A 13,546-nucleotide genomic window follows, 5' to 3' on the forward strand; every position below is an offset into this window, starting at 1 on the left:
CCGTTCATGTTGGAACTGCCGTGGTGCGGGCAAAGCCGCGACAGTTCGGGAGCTTCGCGAGTTAGCGAGGAAATTTGCCCCTACCCTACTATGTATCGTAGAAACACAGCTGGATAGAGCAAGGGTAGAGAGTTTGGCTAGTAGTCTTGGTTTTGATCAAGCTTATGCTGTTAGTAGTCAGGGTCGGAGTGGTGGACTCGGAATTTTCTGGAATAATCCAATAAATATAGAGATTTTGGGTTACTCGGTTTATCACATTGATTGTTCTCTCACAGATCCAGGTCAGGACCCATGGAGGGCCACTGTTTTTTATGGAGAGGCCCAAACCAGTTTGAGACATCATACTTGGGACATAATGAAGGGGATAGCTACTTTAAACGATCTACCTTGGGTCTGCATAGGCGATTTTAATGAAGTGTTGCGTCCAGAAGAACAAGAAGGCATTGGAGAGAGGAGTAATGCACAAATCCAAGGTTTTAGGGAGGCGGTGGACGTTTGCATGTTGGCGGATTTGGGCTATCAAGGTAACTTTTGGACGTTTGAAAAGAAGGTCTCGGGAGGGAGCTACACCAAAGTGCGCCTAGATAGGGCGCTTGCAACGGGTGCATGGGCGCTGAAGTTTCCCACAACCACAGTTATCCATCTTACGGCTACGACTTCGGACCACGCCCCGATCCTCTTGAAGACTGAGGATGGTGAAAGTCGCCCACCGGCGAAACCCCCCTTCAGGTATGAGGTTATACGTGGCAAGATACACTCTCGCAGTGCTGGAGCGAGGGACAACCAACATCGAGCCTGGAAGAGTTGCAAGCAAAGTTGCGGACTATATCTGACAGTCTTGGAAATTGGAATAAGAACACTTTTGGAAGCGTCCGCAAAGAAATAAAGAACCTGCTGGCCGAGCTAGAACGACTGAGAGGGGACCCAAGGAGGATCGGACCATCACATGCAGAACTTAAAATCAATGAAAAGCTCGTTGAGCTTTACCATCGGGAAGAACTGATGTGGCGTCAAAGATCTAGGCTCGAATGGCTTGCATCAGGAGACAAAAACACAAAATTTTTTCATATGAGGGCTTCTATGAGGAGAAAGAAGAACATGATTAAAGCCCTAGAGAATGCTCTTGGGGTGAATGTTAGCGATCCGGCTGAACTAAGAACACTCGTGACTGATTTTTACAAGTCTCTATACACATCTGCGGGGGTAACTAATTTGGACCAAGTTCTCCAACATGTTCCTGTAAGGGTCACCCAAAGCATGAACGAGGCGCTGGTCCCCGTATACCCGGGAGGAAGTTAAAACGGCACTCTTTCAGATGGCCCCAACTAAGGCGCCGGGGCCCGATGGCTTCCCGGCCCAGTTCTATCAGCGGCATTGGGATATCTGTGGAGAAGAGGTCACGAGAGCAGTCCTGAGAATTGTAAGAGGGGAGGAAAGTGCAGAATGTGTTAATGACACAGTACTAGTGTTAATTCCAAAGGTGATGAACCCAACCCTCTTATCTCAGTTTCGCCCCATTAGCTTATGCAATGTCATTTACAAGATTGCGTCCAAGGTTATAGCAAACAGGTTGAAAGTAATCTTGCCAGATATCATCTCAGCGGAGCAATCAGCTTTTGTCCCGGGCCGTCTCATCACAGATAATATTATTTGCGCATACGAGTGCTTGCATTTGATGAAGAGGAGTAAGGCCAAATCAAATAGTCATTGTGCACTCAAGCTTGACATGATGAAAGCATATGACAAGCTAGAATGGGCTTATCTGCGAGCGATTATGGTCAAGCTTGGTTTTATGCAGCAGTGGGTGGACATTATAATGGGTATGATCAGTTCAGTTTCTTTCTCAGTTTCTTTTAATGGAGAAAAGCTAGAACCTTTTACACCATCATGTGGTATTCGACAGGGAGATCCGATTTCCCCTTATCTATTTTTGATTGCAGCAGAGGGCCTTTCGTGCCTCCTAAAACACAGTTCTCAGTCGTCTTTGCTCAGTGGGATTAAGGTGGCTCCGACAGCTCCGGTTGTGAACCATCTCCTATTTGCGGATGATAGCCTGCTGCTTTTCAAGGCTAGTAATGAGGGTGCGACGGCGGTGTCAAACCTATTGAATACCTATTGTGATGCATCTGGTCAGAGAGTCAATCATAGCAAGTCCTCGATTTTTTTCAGCAAGGGGTGCCCACAACAGAGGAGAGAAAGCATTAAGCATATCCTTAATGTTTAGAATGAGACCCTGAGTGAACGCTATTTGGGAATGCCAACAGATGTTGGTCAATCAAAAATGGGAACCTTTCGGTATCTCCGAGACCGTGTTTGGGAGAAGGTGAAGGGGTGGATGCAAAAACTCTTGTCTTATGCGGGGAAGGAGATCTTGATTAAAGCAGTGGCACAGGCGCTCCCGGTCTTCTCCATGGCATGTTTCAGGTTACCGAGAGGACTTTGTGAGAATATCACAAAGATTATCCGACAGTTTTGGTGGGGCAGTAAGGCGGGGAAGCGCAAGCCCAGCTGGGTGGCTTGGGACGACATGGTCAGACCAAAACACCTTGGGGGTTTGGGATTCAGAGATATGGAAATTTTCAATCTAGCACTACTCGCCAGGCAAGCTTGGAGAATCTTGAGCGAGGCATCCTCTCTTAGTGCGAGGATTTTGAAGGCAGTATACTTCCCAGAGACTTCTTTGCTTGATGCAGAATTAGGAAGCAAGCCATCGCAAATATGGCGGGCAATACTTGATGGACGAGATATGTTGAGACATGGAATCATAAGAAGAATTGGCAATGGTCAGTCTACAGAAATTTGGAGACACAACTGGCTTCCGCGCCCAGGCATGATGAGACCAATTGTGTCTTTGATTAATAACCCTCCTGAGCTTGTTTCTGACCTGTTAATCCCAGCAACAGCATCCTGGAACGAAACGCTGGTGCGTCAAGTTTTCTTACCTATAGATTCTGAGGCCATTTTGTCGATCCCCCTGTGTACCAGGAACATTGATGACTTCTGGTCATGGAGTGCTGACCAACGAGGTATGTTTACTGTCAAATCAGCCTACAAAATGATACTTCAAATGAAAATCACAAGGGAAAATTGGATTGAAGAGGCAGCGGGCGCGTCAGGTGATAACAGGGAGACAAGCGACTAGTCGAAGCTTTGGAAGATTGATGTTCCATCTAAACTGAAAATGTTCCTGTGGCGGCTGGCTAGATCTTCTATGCCTACTGCGGATCTTCTTCAGCATCGGAACATGGCTACCTCAGCGGCATGCAGATTATGCGGAGCTAGAGATTCTTGGAGACATGCGCTTATAAACTGCTCAATGGCGAGAAGCGTGTGGGCTTTAGCTGACGAAGAAATGGTGGAGTTAATGATCAACTAGTGCGTATGGTGATCATGCTGTGGGCTATATGGGGAGTGAGAAGGAAAGCAGTTTATGAGGATATCTTTCAAAGCCCAATGTCAACACACTTATATATTCAGTCCTACTGGAATGATCTCCAAGTCTTGAAAAAACCGCACATTCAGCACTCACATCCCAGGCCAGTGAGGCCATCCCATTGGATCCAACCGCCGGAGCACTTGATGAAGGTGAATGTAGATGCTGCGGTTTCGGAACGACGAGGTGTAGGCTCAGTGGCAGCAATTTGCAGAAACAGAGATGGACTCTATCTAGGTGCTTCATCGGTGGTATTCAGAGGGATAACTGATCCGACAACTTTGGAAGCTCTAGCGGTAAGGGAGGCCCTGGCATTGGCAGAGGATCTAAACATACAAGCTATACATGTGGCTTCCGATTGCTCAGTGGTGATAGATGATCTCAAGAGAAGAAGCGGGGCTGGTTATGGGGCTATTATACATGAAATACTAAAGTACTCTACTAGTTTTACTTCGTGTAATTTTGTTCATGAATTTAGGAGCTCGAATGTCGAAGCTCACAATCTAGCAAAGCATGCACTAAAACTGGGGCTTGGTCGCCATGTTTGGTTGGGCCACCCTGGGGATCTTCATTTCGTCCATGTAAACTATGTGACGGATCAATAAAGCTTTGCTGATTGTCTCAAAAAAAAAAGTCGTTCGTGTCTCCTCTAATCTAAACCTAATTGCTTGGTTCCAACCTGCTAAAAAACCGAAACTGCTCCTGCGATGAGCCTGCCGCCGGCGATCTGCTAGATCTTCTATCAAATCTCTTCGTCCAGAAGGGAAGAGGACAGTAAAGCGCCGTTGTCGATCCAACAACTGCGTAATCTTGCCGGCCGGGCGCACGGATGAGCGATCAAACGGGGGAAAAAGGTTAGCCTTTATTTTTTAGAATTATATTAGGTTGTCTTTCAAACCGTAGAAGGTGTCAATTAGCTCACACGATCTGGTATCAAATTCCTAATATCGCCACCACCGCCCCCTTGTTGCCATCAGCCACCACCAGGAAACACTATTATTTGTGGTCGTTCTATCTCCTCTGCATCCAAACTCGAGCAAACGGTGACGCTGTGATGGCCGTTGTTGATCTCTGTTGCCGGCTTGCCATAAGCGCGCGCCATCTTCCATGGCAGCAATGGATCGTTTCTTGAGGTATAAATGCAGTATTCTTTTTACATTAACATATTATTAATATCTTCTGATACGGCAATCCCTAATGCTTTAGTTAGTAGCATGTGTTTACTTGGTTATAGATAGAAAGAATAGAACACATTGCACAAACCATTTCCTTGAAGTTTGAACACTTTGCACTGAAAATCAGAATCCAACTTGCTAATCGTATGATTATATAGGTAATTCTAGAGCTGAATTTACACCGACAGTTGCAAGACATGTGTTATTTTCTCATACGTCAATTGTTATATTCAAATCCTGGCTCCGTCCCTGCCTAATACTCCATTAGCAGCACCCATTAGCACTCGTATCTACTTTCTCACTGAAAAACTGAATGTGAAGTATGGATGCCATGTATTTGGACCTTGTGATCTTGTGTTGTAATTCAATTTATAAAGCACTAAGAAACAAAAAGCATACAATCATCAACCATTTTTAAGCAAATCCTCAATTATTTGACTAGTTATTACTAATACATATTTTTTGCATGGATTACTAATATATTTTGTTAGCTTGCGCCGGTCACGCCGTGCGTAGCCCCACCATCTCCCATTATGGCACGTGGCCAATGAGCCCACTTTATCTCTTCCCAACCTTTCTCGTCCTCATTTTTTCTTCTTCGCTGCCTCTTCTCATCCCTTTCTCCTCCGCATAACCATCGGCCGCCCCACCTCCCGATGCTCGTCAACAACATCGATCTCCTCATCTTCTTCTCCGTCGAGTCGTAATCCCACCATTTCCTTTCCCCTATCAGGGCCGTCGGCATGTAAGGCCAGAGAGACGCTGTAAGCCTGATCCAGGGGTGAGATCTATGTAGCCGGTTCCTCCCTCCCATGCCCTCTCTACGAGGGGGAGGTGGTGTCTTTGCAAGGAGGACAACGGCGACACGGAACTGGGAGCAGCTGGCTGAGATGCTAGGGCTGGCAACCGGCGCCTAGGGGTGGCTGGGACCGACGCCGGAGGTTGCTGGAACAGGAAAAAAGCTGGAACCAGCACGACCATTTCTTGCGACGGGCGCGAGGATGGTGCGTGTCACGTCGATTTTGTTCAAGCCGGCAGCAACAAAAGTTGCAACTGGCGACTGAGAAAGCTCCTAACGGTGACGACAAAAGTTGGGGATCGCCCGTCTGTGCGACCGGGGGGGAGTTTCAACCGACGGAAAAAAAAAGCTTGAAGCACGGCCTGAAGAAGCCGAAACTGGCTTGCGGGGATGCTACGGCCATGGCCGGTTTTTACCGGAGCCGACTGTGGAGATGCTGCAAACCATGATCAACAATGTTGCGACCACAGGCTGCATGGCAGCGAAGGGAGGTAATTACGTTTTTTTCTGTGGGACAGGTCATTACATTTTTTTCGGGACAAGTAATTACGTTCAGCTGGATTATAGTAGCACAGTCATTGGTCTTCCCAATGCTCCCCCTTTTTTTTTGAACATCAATACAGACACAAGCGCTCATATACACGCGCATACACTCACCCCTATGAACGCACACACGCACACCCAATCCCTATGAGCACCTCCGAAAGACTGAGCCGGCATATCATCTTGAAATTTATGAAGTCACCGTAGGCACCTCGTCGTCGACGGGAACGTCTCCTCCCATTGAATACGCATCGTTGGAAATCCTGAAATAAATCCAGAAATAAGTGCGAGCACCAGGATTTGAACCCTGATGGACTGGGGATACCACAGTCCCTCTAACCATCTAAACCACAGGTTGGTTCGCTTCCAATGCTCCCCTTGCCGGTCGTTCTGCCCACCCCAAACTGTCAGGATGCACTATCGTTGGTTTTCCGGTGCTCCTGAATTTCATTACTTGGCTCCCCGCAAACCATATCTACCCTTTCTGTTCGAGTACGTACATGCACATTTTTTTTTCTCTGGTCGTGGTCGAGCTACCACGAATTTGGCTAAAGTTACAGTAGTTGGTTATCTTTTTTGAAGGGTACAGTAGTTGGTTATTTGTTGCAGACATAGGCACACGCCCTGGCTTCCATCGTAAAAAAAGAGAGGCACAAACTTGCACGGAACCGGAACGTGCATGTGTACACCAGTATTCCATACCGAGTATGATTAGTACAGTAGTACGTAGTAGAGTTAGTCGCCGATTACTATTTGCTCTCGGTAGCTACCCTAGGCCTTTATATACATGTATACACCAGCACTTGTAAGACATATCCCGCTAGTTGATTTTGAGTTATTACATAATCAAATCAATAAAGCAAAAGAAACACCAATCGATCATTCGAGTGTTTCGCGTGCATATGTTGTGTTCTGCCGGGCGGCAAGAATCAATCAATTCCTGGATGTTGTCCACGTGCTTGTGATCTATATCCACATGCATAAGCTTGTCTTCCATCTTGCTCCAAGAATGGCGAAGCATTGCAAGATTTCTGTTGCCATGGTAGCTGATGAAGAATCTGTGCAGAGGTCATATACACGGTCGTGCATTCTCAAGGTAGATGGATACTCAAGAGCCAAGGCGCTACTCAAGAACGACGAGTACCTGACTTCTCCACCTTTCAGTGTTGGAGGCCACGACTGGGCCGTGACCTACTACCCAAATGGTAGCGAGCTTTGTCCTGATTACATATCTATTTTTCTACATCTTCGATCCGCCCGTGCCGAAGATGTGAAGGCGAATTTCACGTTCAGTCTACTAGACGAGAACGGAGAACCGGTGCCTTCATACACCCGTAACCATGGTACACATACATTCTCAAGGAAAGCTCCAAACTGGGGCAACCATAACCTGATGAAGAAAGCCAAGCTGGAAAGATCGGAGCATCTCAGAGATGATTGTCTGACCATCAGATGTGATGTCACCGTCATGAAGGAGATCCTCGGCGAAGAAGAAACAAGGGCTTCTCCACACGACTTGCACCAGCATCTCGGTGATCTCCTCAAGAGCAAAGATGCAGCAGACCTAACATTTCAAGTAGGCGGGGAGATATTCCCCGCTCATAGGTGTGTCCTCGCCGCTCGGTCATCTGTCTTCAAGGCGGAGCTCCTCGGCGCCATGGAGGAGAGTTCCAGTAGTGCTATCAAAATATATGACATGGAACCTGACGTGTTCAAGGCCTTGCTCCATTTCATATACACCGACAAAGTTTCTCCTGTGATTGATGTGGCGATGGCCAGTCATCTACTCGTAGCGGCTGATAGGTACAACATCGGCAGCCTGAAGCAGATCTGTGAGGAGAAACTGTGTTGTCATATTGATTCAAACATGGTGGCAACCAGTTTGGCTATAGCTGAGCAGCATGGTTTCCCTCGTCTCAAAGAAGCTTGTTTACTGTTCCTTGCTTCGCCACCCAATTTGGAGGCGATGATGACAAGCAACGGTTATGAGCATCTTAAGTCCAGCTGCCCGTCTGTTCTCAAGGAGATCATAGCTCAAATACTCCCGGCTGAATGGAACGCAGCAAAGGATATTATCATGTCAATTTAGTGCTCGTGCGTTTGGTACTGTTATCATGCATGTGGTCATCCAAAATTTTAGTACTAATGTTTATGCTACTTCTCCATGTATGGTTGCATCATTATTGCATGTATGTTTCAGAGTAAAAATGTTAGTATCAATAATCCAATATGTTCATGCAAGGAGAATGGGATATTCTTTTTCCTCGCGGGAAAAAAGAGATTATTATTTGATTATCCGCTGTTTGCCCATCAACCTGGCATGGCTGCCCATCCACCTTGCTTTGTGTATTAGTATGATTATTGAGAAGTTACTAATTCATGCGATACATACATGGTTACGTTCAGCTGGATGTTGAATTGGTATCATTCGTGTTCCATGGTTTGCATATATGATCCAGACGCTTCTGGATTATTTTAAGGAAAATGGAAGCTTCATTACCTGCGGCTTCTGTTGCAACCAATAATATAGTTCTCTCTCCTTCTCATTAAACAGGTTCCATATCAGATTTTTGCCTAGCAGCGCTAAGATAATAGTTCAAGGAGGAGCACAGGGTATACATGGACACGTACTTGGATGCATCATCATTTACCTAATGAGCCCTAAGAACTTCCTGATGGGGTAGTCGAGCGGGCCCATGACGGCCTGCCACCCGACCATGGTCGGGTTCATCTCGTCCCAGAAGAAGAAATAGTTGGGGTTGTCGCACACCTTGTAGAGGGGCTCCAACTTGTCCGTGTCGACCTGCCCGCAGTACCCCTTGGGGTCGGTGCTCTCGCAGCACGGCGCCAGCTTCTCCCTGAAGAGATTGGGAATGATGTCGCCGTCCCCGTCGTCGTTGTAGTGCCGGACGACGTTGCTGAAGGCGGCGTTGAGGTCGACCAGCAGCACGTCCTCCATGCCGGCCAGCTCGTCGGCGAGGTGGTGGTTGTGGAGCGTGGCGGCCAGGTTGCGCCGCTCGTTGCAGCGGGTGTGGTTGTACGGCCTGGTCTGGGCCGGCGAGCAGCGGAAAGGGTGGAGGTTGTTGACGAGCACCTTCTCCACGCCGATGTCCTGCAGGCGGCGCACGTTGAACGCGATCTCGGCCGTCACCTTCTTGGCGAAATCCTCCACCTCGGCGAAGCTCTTGGTGTCGGCGGGGAGGCGGGCGTAGTCGTTGCCGGAGACGGCGACGAGCGCGACGGATTTTGACGCGAGGCGGTCTTGGTCGATGTCTCCGTCCTTGACGAGCTTGTGGAAGGTGTGGATCTGCCTGGCGAGCGTCTGGGTGCCCGGCACGTCGAACACGCCGGAGCCGCCGACGGCGAAGTTCAAGCCGGCGCGGCCGACCTTGCGAGTGAGCCTGTGCGCCGGAGGGGACTTTTTCTGCCGTAGCATGTAGGCTGCAAGCAACGTGGTACAACAGTATGACACGTCCGTCCATCAATCAAGTATATATACGGGGCAAAACAGAGATGGATCGATGGAAGATTTAGTAAGGAGGCGCACGTACCGATCAAGTCGGACTGAACCAAGCTGTTGGAGAAGCGGCCGGATAAGCCATAGGGATAGCGCCACTGGCGATTCAGCTCGGATCTTGGGTTCATCTTGACGAGGTTGCCGTTGTCGGCGAAGGAGTCGCCGAAGACGTAGAAGCTGTACCCGTTGTAGTCGTCGGAGTGGTCGTGCTGGTGCCCGTCGTCGCCGCTGTGCCCGTTATGGCCGTGGTGGTCCCCCTTTCCGGGCGGGTGGCGTCCCTTCCCAAGCCCTTGCGGCGGGGACGACTTGACGGGAGAAACTGCATGCACGCAGATCGATCAGTTTTAGCAGCAAAACGTAACATGAGCAGCTACCAATACAATTAGAACGTGTAGAAACTAAGAATCAAGTGTGCTAATGAACAATCTAGCAAGTGCGCACGTACAATTGAGATGGAGAAGTAGGAGGAGGGCGCAGGCGATTGCCGGGAGATTCATCCTGCTCGGCCGAAATGGCCGAACGGCGTGATGTGTACGTGCGTGGTGCTGTGGAGGAGGAGCGAGGGAGATGCGTGCGTGGAGAAGATCAGGTGAGTTTTATAGCCAAAATCCTTGATCCACATGCGGTTAGTACGCGTGATGCGGTGCGATCGCAACAAACTGATCGATCATTTGCAGGTTGTTTCGCCGGACGCCGCCATTCCTTACGCGAAACTACCGGCGCCGATCTATCTCTGTCGCGCGCGCCCTCCTCTCTCCGGCGGAACCCGCGGCGCGACACCAAAAATTGCCCTACGTCAAAAAAAGTGTCGACCTCCCGCACACACGTGCTCCCTCGGGCGTTGGCCCAGTATAGTTCAGCTGCTGTTTTTCTCTTCTGTTTTAGTGGGTTTTCAATCTTTTTCTTTTATTTTAAAACATGAATATTTAGTTATTTTTTAAAAGTGGACATTTGTCTTGCATAAAATGGTTTTTAACTCCCTGAATATTTTTTGAAAATACTAAATGTGAGCACGTTTAACAAATAAACATTTTTAAATTTTGAACATTTTGAAGGATATGAAGATTTTTTAGTTTTGCGAACATTTTTTTATTTTTTAAAATTCTTTGAAAATGAAAATAAAAGAAGGAAATTGAGAGACAAAACCGAAAAGAAAACCAATAAACAAAACAGCATGAAAAAGAAAAACTACAAACCCAGATCGGAATCCTAGAGTGCTCATTGGGTCGGGCCATCTATGTGCTTCCCTATGGGCTTGGTCGGTGTTTTGGCATAGAGAGCTTCAAATAGGATATTCTGAACCCGATAGCGGAAGAGAGTCTATGGCTCACTCAGGTGTATGCAATGCAATCCTAGGAGCTCGCATGACCCATGAGGTTGTGGTGTACCATAGCCTCGTACATCGTAGCCGAGCTTAAACCATGTAAAGTGGTTGAAAGTATGATCTTCTCTTATGTATTCCATGTCATATTTCCATCGAAAAAATTATTCTACACAATATGGAAGGGGCCTTAAAACACAGGGAAAATTATGATTGTGCCACTAGCCAGCTCCAGAATGTGAAGGTTGCCACTAGTTTTGTCGAAATTGTGCACAAGCCACCAACGCAAGTTGAAATGTTGGATCGAAGCCACTGCACACGTTAGCGCTCGATGCTGCTACCAAGTCACCCCTCGCTATTGTTCCATTTGACGCACTTCCTTCCCTATTGGCACTTTGCCATGTCATCGGCAATGAAGAGAAGACTCCTTTGACCCAGTTCTTTTCTTTTGGGTCCCACTAATTTACCATGTCACCGGAGACCCACTCGTAATAGTTAACACATCTAGTCAATCCCTCGAACCCGAGCCATCCCCTTGTGCTCTTCCCGCCATCGCGTCCAATCTCCTCCGGTCCTCCGCCCCGCAACGGGTAGATGCGAGCTACCCATCCAGACCTATGCTAAATGACTTCCCCTGGCCCCCTCAACTCTGCCAATGTAACTAGGTGGGCGTGAGAGGGTGGAACAGGGTCGCGACAAGAGAGGCTCTTATCGGCACTATGACGGTGTTGTCTCCCGGCCTGCTTGCGATGTTGGGGCCACGTACGCAGGCTTGGTAGCTCGCGCAAGCCGGTGATCCCTTTTTTCAAGTGACGGGAGCGCGGGGGCGCGGGGGAGATGGACAACTAGCACGTGCGGAGAAGGATGCATGGATCATGCGGAAAGCGATGACTCGGGCGTGGGGATTCAGACTCATCCAACGACCACTATTGCCTGAATCCAAGGGCGTGGAAGGCAACCAACCAGGGAATCATATCATCCAGTGTCAGCGATTAAATTTTACGAGATCTTAAAATTATGGGGGTTAAAATTAAACAAGAAAACATGAATATGAGAAATACAATGGAGACACATTTTATATGTTCTAAACTAAGATTTCATCTCTTATATAAAAGAAGGCAAGTTTCTTCTTGTTATTATCTCCCAGCTGATCAATTATCCAACGCGTCATCACTGGTATAGCATCATTACACACTTCGTCACACGGACAGATTAGTGTGTCATCCTAGAGGATCTGCCTGCCGCCGACTCTATCGTCGTGGCGGTGCGGTTGGGCTCCACAATGGTTGTTGAGGTCCTTGACTCCAACGTCAACATGCTTCTCGGCAGCCCGGATGAAGCAAAATAATGCGGTGGCGGTGTCACTGCTGCGAACGACAACCCAGATGGTGAACTGCGCGCTATAATTTTAGTCGGCGCGCAATGATACATCGGTGGTGGTGACGCGATGTTACGAGCAGCAGCCGAACGGCGCGAGATAATGCGGCTGTGGCGCATCGGTCGTCTGCGGTAGGCCGAACGACATGGACAACGAACATCCCCCTTATTCTTGAAGCTCGATACTAATATACTCCGTCACCATTCTTCTGACATCTTGTTTGTCCGAAAAATTAGGTTGAAAAGCTTGGTTAGCCATACTATCGCTATGTCCCCAAGGCCTCTCCACACCTCAATGGGGATACAACTAGGGCCCATCGCCTTGCCTCATTTCTTCCTTTTTAAAGTCTCCTTGTCCCCAGACTGCTGGATTTGCCCTACAAAGCGCTTGTTGGTATCATCAAAGGAGTCGTCCAGTTCAATGGTAGAACTATCGTTCTCCCCATTGAACAGCTTGTCGAAGTACTCCTGCCATCTATGTTTAATCTCCTCATCCTTCACCGGGAGTTGGTCTGCTTTGTCCTTAATGCATTTGACTTGGTCAACATCCCTCGTCTTCCTCTCTTGGATCTTGGCAAGTATCCGGTTTAATTTATAGCTCATATTGGTTCTACCGTCAGGTTCCCTATGCGTTGTACTCCAGTTGATAACTTTGGCCTACATCATAATGATGTAGAGGTTCGGGGTTCATCACAATTATGCAGAGGTCGGAGGTTTCAACCTCCTTTTTCAAATAAATAAATGGAGCAATCCTGGGGAGCAATTGTCCAAGTAGGGATCCAAGGACAAACTACATGTTCATTCCTAATAACCTCTCTAATTCTCAATTTAATTATACCTACTTGATTGCCATATACCCTAGAAGCTTCTATCAAGCTTATAGCAATTTATTTGTTATACAATATACGATCTATACCATGTTGTGTAGATATTTAATGATTCCATGGAAGTGTGGATGCATGCACATATAGACTCTCCATATAAAACTAAAGGCCACAAATTACTTGGGGGTAACTGGGAGTAACCTAATACTTTTGATTTGCTTAGATTTAGGTTGTAAGGAAATATTTTCTAAACATTCCAAACTAGATTTCAAATATGAAGTTACATTATAGAGACTTAGTTCAACAAAACAAAAATGTATATACATCATAGCTATTTTAAGAGGTCATGTATTCAAACTGCAATGAAAATTTTGTACTTAATAGATATGAGTGTGGTTGTATTGTCATTATGGTAGTTATAACTGACAAGCAAAAATTTATCAGGATATTATCGAGTTATGCATCAATACAAATGACCTAATCATCATGATAATTATGAAAAAGTAAAAGTATAAATGAGTCCATTTGGCGGTGCGGCGTAGGTGTTCATCACTAAG

At 47.2% G+C, this 13,546-nt stretch overlaps 2 protein-coding genes across 2 annotated transcripts; one reads left to right on the top strand and one right to left on the bottom strand.

The window, feature by feature from the left end:
- Positions 1–6,783: 6,783 nt before the first annotated feature.
- Positions 6,784–8,245, top strand: LOC123125738 (BTB/POZ and MATH domain-containing protein 2). Its single transcript, XM_044546203.1, has one exon. The coding sequence runs from the start codon at positions 6,927–6,929 to the stop codon at positions 8,037–8,039; it is 1,113 nt and encodes a 370-aa protein (XP_044402138.1). The 5' UTR covers positions 6,784–6,926; the 3' UTR covers positions 8,040–8,245.
- Positions 8,246–8,475: 230 nt separating this feature from the next.
- LOC123125739 (GDSL esterase/lipase At5g03610-like) lies at positions 8,476–10,092 on the bottom strand. Its single transcript, XM_044546204.1, has 3 exons — positions 9,913–10,092; positions 9,502–9,786; positions 8,476–9,391 (listed from the first exon to the last, which is right to left on the bottom strand). Exons 1-3 carry the CDS (start codon positions 9,962–9,964, stop codon positions 8,598–8,600), a joined length of 1,131 nt encoding a protein of 376 aa, XP_044402139.1. The 5' UTR covers positions 9,965–10,092; the 3' UTR covers positions 8,476–8,597.
- Positions 10,093–13,546: the final 3,454 nt, after the last annotated feature.

The sequence above is a fragment of the Triticum aestivum genome, chromosome 5D (genome assembly GCF_018294505.1).
Source record: "Triticum aestivum cultivar Chinese Spring chromosome 5D, IWGSC CS RefSeq v2.1, whole genome shotgun sequence".
Lineage (NCBI taxonomy): Eukaryota > Viridiplantae > Streptophyta > Magnoliopsida > Poales > Poaceae > Triticum > Triticum aestivum.